The 6,175-nt window shown below is 44.8% G+C and overlaps 1 protein-coding gene across 1 annotated transcript in view; it reads left to right on the top strand.

Moving 5' to 3' along the window:
• The window catches only part of PRMT3 (protein arginine methyltransferase 3), an 81,586-nt gene that overhangs the window by 42,901 nt on the left and 32,510 nt on the right, over positions 1-6,175 (top strand). The window contains exon 16 of the mRNA XM_018554758.1: positions 1,198-1,284. Coding sequence (XP_018410260.1) covers positions 1,198-1,284 — 87 coding nt within the window. The remainder of the gene's footprint in view (positions 1-1,197; positions 1,285-6,175) is intronic.

Raw genomic sequence — 6,175 nt, 5'->3', positions numbered from 1 at the left:
GGGGCCCCGAAAAAAACCCCCCCCCCCCCCCCATGTGGAGGAAGGCAGAGAAGCCCGTGAAGGCCACAGAACCTCCCCTCTAACATCAGGACGGGCCCGAAGGTACCCACACCCTCTGTCAATCTGTGGAGTCAAAAGTGTTCAGACGTGCATAAACAGAGTGCTTAAAATAAATAGGTGCCAGTGCACTAACCAGGCGGGCCATCAGGGCAAGGTATAAAAATTGCCCCGGGCTAGCCAGAAGGCCTGGCCAAGAGGCGTGGTGCAGAATAAGCATTAGGTGCCGTATCCTAGTGCAGGTGACTCACAGTGGGGTCCCGCACCCCCTTGGGACACCACCCCCAGGGGGCACATCACCACGGGCTTCTGCGCTCCCCGAACCCTCCAGCCAGACAAGCGCAGCCCCATCCCTACCAGAAGGCAATAGCACCAGAGGGAGATCCCTCATACAACTGGGGACAAGGCCGGCATAACCAGGCCAGAATCAACCCAGGAGGAAAGGAAACCCCTCCGGCACCCACTGTCCAACAGCCACAACAGTAAGTGAGAGGAAATCCTTTGCTGTCACAATAGTCACCAGAACTAGTGTCCCCGTTGGAACATTTCTCCTCTGTTTAATTTATGGTGACAACTTAATATTTGGGATTTTCTTTCACTTTCAGTGAGAACGGTCACCAGCCAAATAGAGCAATAAAAACCTGACAGGTGTTCCAATCTTTCTGCATTCTATCCAAAACTAAAACTGTTTTGGCTTTTAGTTCTACTTTAAATGAGAGTGCATGGTGTTTACTTTTTTAAAATCTTTTTTACCTGTAAGGGTTCTTTAACTGATCTCGTATGCAAATCAAAGTTCACATCTTTGAGCTACCCATGTAATGTAATAGTAAATACTATCAAACTAGACATTGTTACATTGTATGTACTCCGTGACACTTGTAGACTAAGTGCAAGTGTCATTATACACAGCAGTGGCTGCATTTTGCTGTGTTATTCGGAGCTATTCCTGGCTGTTGTTTTGACAGCCGGTAATTGCAGGTTTTAGCGGCAGGTTGAATGTCGGCGGAGGGAGAGGAACTGGACACAGGAGATGCGTCCTAGTAAATGTGTTGAAATCTTTAGGGAGATATCTTTTATATTTTAAATCCTCAGGCGGTTATTATTTTGAGGTTTGATTTTTGTTCTTTTACCCTTTTTCAGGATATTGATTGCCAGATGACCGCCACGAAAGACCTGGATTTTTCCTCCGATTTCTCGCTGTCGATAACAAAGGATGGAATGTGTACAGTAAGAATTATTTTATTTTTTTGCCTTGCGGATTAAGACTTTGTAAAATGCAGTGACCCGTCCCAGCCAATCAGAGTTCATCTTTTACTGGTCTGAGTAACAAACTAAAATGCATCGTGCGTTAGCTCCATTCATTTGCAAAGGCAGCCGCAGCCTGAGTAGAGGAGCCTGTCCCCTACCAGCATGCTGGCCAGTGGCGTAACAACCGGGGGGGGCAGCAAGGGCGCGGGCCCCGGGCGAAAAGTGAAGGGGGGGCGCCGGCCGAAAATGGCACTTTCGGCTAAATGCCGAAAGTGACATTTTCCTGCCGTTTTGTCGGCCCGGCCGTGATTCCTTTCATCCCCGCTGGGACACAGAGCAGTGCCCAGCGGGGATGAAAGGAATCAGAGAGAAAATGACAGCCGGCCGAGCGCTGCGGGACGAGCGCTGTGAGCGGCCGGTGTCTTTCCTCCCACACCGCTCGGCCGCCTATCACAGTGCAGCAGAGCGGTGTGGGGGCGGAGACAGCCAGCGCTGTCACAGGAGGCTGGGCTCTCCTCTTGCAGCCTCCAATGACAGTGTGTGTCAGAGAGGAGAACGGGTACAAGCACTCAGTGATCAGTGATCGCTGAGTGTGTGTACATAATTGAGGACCTGGTATGTATACTATATCCTCAATTATGAATGAATGGGAGTGATCTATATCCCCTCCTGTCCATTCATAATTGTAGTTATAGTAAACATACCATGTTATCAATGAACAGGAACACTCATAAAGGATTCCTGTTCATTGATAACAGGGGACACAGAAAAAGAGATTGAGGACTCTGTGTCCTCAATCTCTTTTTCTATTTTTAAAGGGAAATATCAGGGGTCTGTTTAGACCCCCAATATTTCCCCGAAGCCCCTAAAAGTAAAGTAAAAAATAAAAATATTTAATAAAAAATTAATTAATAAATAAAAATTAATTTAAAAAAATGAGAAAGTTTCTAAAAAAATAAAATATTAAAATTTGAAAAATTAAAATAAAAACATGTGTGTGTGGAGGGGAGGTGCAGGGTACAGTTCCAGTGGTTGTTTATATAATGGGGGGGGGGCGAAAAAAAAATTCTGCCCCGGGTGCCCGGAACTCTGGTTACGTCGCTGATGCTGGCACCCCAATGCACCAAAGCAGTGCAGCTTCTACGCACATGCCTTGCAGTGCACTGCGCAAAATCTGCCCTCATATTAGAGCTTATTGTGACATGTTTTATTAGACAAGAAGATTATAATAATTTCTGTGCCACCCATGGTGCGCTGTACAGCGTTCCGGAAATGGAATGACCTATTCAGATATTACCAATGCGTTAAACGTTTCAAATGAGATGTTTTTCTAGAAAATGTATACATCAAGAGCAAGAATTAGTTGGGGGAGACCCCTGGATCGATCATAGGGTGTCAGTATTCAGGGGCGTCCAGAGGCCGGGTGTCACCCAGAGCGGAGACATGCCTGACTTTTTAGAGGGAGTGACACCAAAATGATTGTCAGCCATTTTGGTGTCACCCCTCCAATGGTTTTCACCAGGGTGAGAGCTGCACCCCCCTTGTGACACCACTGTCAGTATGTGTCACTTGCTGTGGTATGGAAATGTCCCCTCTGTCTTATCCAGATACTGATAAACACCAAATGCTTGATTCTGCCTTTCATGCATTTTCCTCTGCATCCTGCAGCTATGTAATACTCCTCAGCAACACTATGTATTTAAAAAAAAAAAAAGACCAATATATATTTATTTACAACTACAGTATATGGCCAAATGTAGGTGGAGACCCCACCAAATTATGCAGTTCAGGCGTCTCCAGTGAAGGATACTGTTAATGTTACAACATACAAAGACATTGTAGGCAATTGTGATCTTCCAACCTTATGGTAACAGTTTGAAGACCCTTTTCTGTTCCACCATGACTGTCCCCTGTGTACAAAGCCAGCTCCATAAGGACATGGATGGGGGAGTTTGGGGTGGAGCAACTTGACTGGCCTGCACCGAGCCCTGACCTCAACCCCATAGAACACCTTTGGCATGAATCAGAAGGATGATTTGGAAGCTAGGTCTTCTTATCCAGCATCAAAAGTTTAAGAATGATTGATATAGATAATATACAGTGAGCGGCCAGATTATTATGAACCCCCTACACTTCCGGCCACTCAGTGTATATAATAATCCGGCCACTCAATGTATATAATAATCCGGCCACTCAGTGTATATAATAATCCAGCCACTCAGTGTATACTGTATGCACGGCCTGTCCAAAAAGTCATACACTCTAATATTTTGTTGGACCGCCTTTAGCTTTGATTACGGCACACATTCACCGTGGCATAGTTTCGATAATCTTATGCAATGTCACAACATTTATCTCCATCCGGAGTTGCATTAATTTCTCACCAAGATCTTGTAGTGATGATGGGAGAGTCGGACCTCTGCGTAAAGTCTTCTCCAGAACATCCCAAAGATTCTCAATGGGGTTAAGGTCTGGACTCTGTCCGGGCCAATTCCATGTGTGACAAAGATGTCTCATGCTCCCTGAACGACTCTTTCACAATCTGAGCCCGATGAATCCTGGCATTGTCATCCTGGAATATGCCCAATGTGCCATCAGAGAAGAAAACAATCCATTGATGGAAAAATCTGATCATTCAGTATATTCAGGTCGTCAGCTGACCACATTTTTTTGGACACATAACATTGCTGAACCTAGACCTATTATCCAATGGAACCTAGACTTATTATCCAATGGAACCTAGACCCATTATCCAGTAGAACCCAGACCTATTATCGAAAGGAACCTAGATCTATTATCCAATGGAATCTGAAGGTAATTTCCAACGGAACCAAGACCCATTATTACCCAGTGGAACCCAGACCTATTATCCAAAGGAACCTAGACCTATTATCCAAAGGACCCTAGCTCTATTATCCAGTGGAACCTAGACCCATTATCCAGTGGAACCTAGACCCATTATCCAGTGGAACCTAGACCTATTATCCAGTGGAACCTAGACCTATTATCCAATAGAACCAAGACCTATTATCCAATGGAAGGTTGCTTACCTAAATCCAGGTGGTGACTTGTCTGTGAAGGTTCTCATTCTTCCTGGTCATAGTATATCTGTAAAAAATAAATCACGGCAAGTGGGCTTGCCGTAATTTTCTTGGAAGATGTTTTAGCTGATCATCCAGCTTGCTTTCTCAATTCAGAAATTCTGATATATACAGGATATATATTATCTTTTCTTTTATTCCTAAACAAAATATGCACAATAGCATAATAGTAAATAGCAAAATAGTCCAGCTCCCCGAATTGCTTATTATACTATTATCCAGTGGAACCTAGACCCATTATCCAGTGGAACCTAGACCCATTATCCAGTGGAACCTAGACCCATTATCCAGTGGAACCTAGACCCATTATCCAGTGGAACCTAGACCCATTATCCAGTGGAACCTAGACCCATTATCCAGTGGAACCTAGACCCATTATCCAGTGGAACCTAGACCCATTATCCAGTGGAACCTAGACCCATTATCCAGTGGAACCTAGACCCATTATCCAGTGGAACCTAGACCCATTATCCAGTGGAACCTAGACCCATTATCCAGTGGAACCTAGACCCATTATCCAGTGGAACCTAGACCCATTATCCAGTGGAACCTAGACCCATTATCCAGTGGAACCTAGACCCATTATCCAGTGGAACCTAGACCCATTATCCAGTGGAACCTAGACCCATTATCCAGTGGAACCTAGACCCATTATCCAGTGGAACCTAGACCCATTATCCAGTGGAACCTAGACCCATTATCCAGTGGAACCTAGACCCATTATCCAGTGGAACCTAGACCCATTATCCAGTGGAACCTAGACCCATTATCCAGTGGAACCTAGACCCATTATCCAGTGGAACCTAGACCCATTATCCAGTGGAACCTAGACCCATTATCCAGTGGAACCTAGACCCATTATCCAGTGGAACCTAGACCCATTATCCAGTGGAACCTAGACCCATTATCCAGTGGAACCTAGACCCATTATCCAGTGGAACCTAGACCCATTATCCAGTGGAACCTAGACCCATTATCCAGTGGAACCTAGACCCATTATCCAGTGGAACCTAGACCCATTATCCAGTGGAACCTAGACCCATTATCCAGTGGAACCTAGACCCATTATCCAGTGGAACCTAGACCCATTATCCAGTGGAACCTAGACCCATTATCCAGTGGAACCTAGACCCATTATCCAGTGGAACCTAGACCCATTATCCAGTGGAACCTAGACCTATTATCCAGTGGAACCTAGACCTATTATCCAATAGAACCAAGACCTATTATCCAATGGAAGGTTGCTTACCTAAATCCAGGTGGTGACTTGTCTGTGAAGGTTCTCATTCTTCCTGGTCATAGTATATCTGTAAAAAATAAATCACGGCAAGTGGGCTTGCCGTAATTTTCTTGGAAGATGTTTTAGCTGATCATCCAGCTTGCTTTCTCAATTCAGAAATTCTGATATATACAGGATATATATTATCTTTTCTTTTATTCCTAAACAAAATATGCACAATAGCATAATAGTAAATAGCAAAATAGTCCAGCTCCCCGAATTGCTTATTATACGGCTCCTCCATTGTGCTCACAGCCGCAGCCGCAGTGCGATGTGCTCGGAGGGGTCTGATGAGAACGCCGTGTTTATCTTCACACACACGTACAATTTATGCTCTTGTACGTAAAACACACACACGGAAAAAAAAAAAGAAAATGTTCAGCGGGGACGAGGTGCTTTATTGTTCATTTACTGCAAGGTTGGGCAGCTGGAGATGATAAATGAATTGTCAGCCCCTAACTAAACCTATCCACTCCATCACCGCAAAGAG

The sequence above is a fragment of the Nanorana parkeri genome, unplaced genomic scaffold, assembly GCF_000935625.1.
Source record: "Nanorana parkeri isolate BGI_ZX_2015 unplaced genomic scaffold, ASM93562v1 scaffold10, whole genome shotgun sequence".
Lineage (NCBI taxonomy): Eukaryota > Metazoa > Chordata > Amphibia > Anura > Dicroglossidae > Nanorana > Nanorana parkeri.
This window is presented reverse-complemented; position numbering and strand designations above follow the sequence as displayed.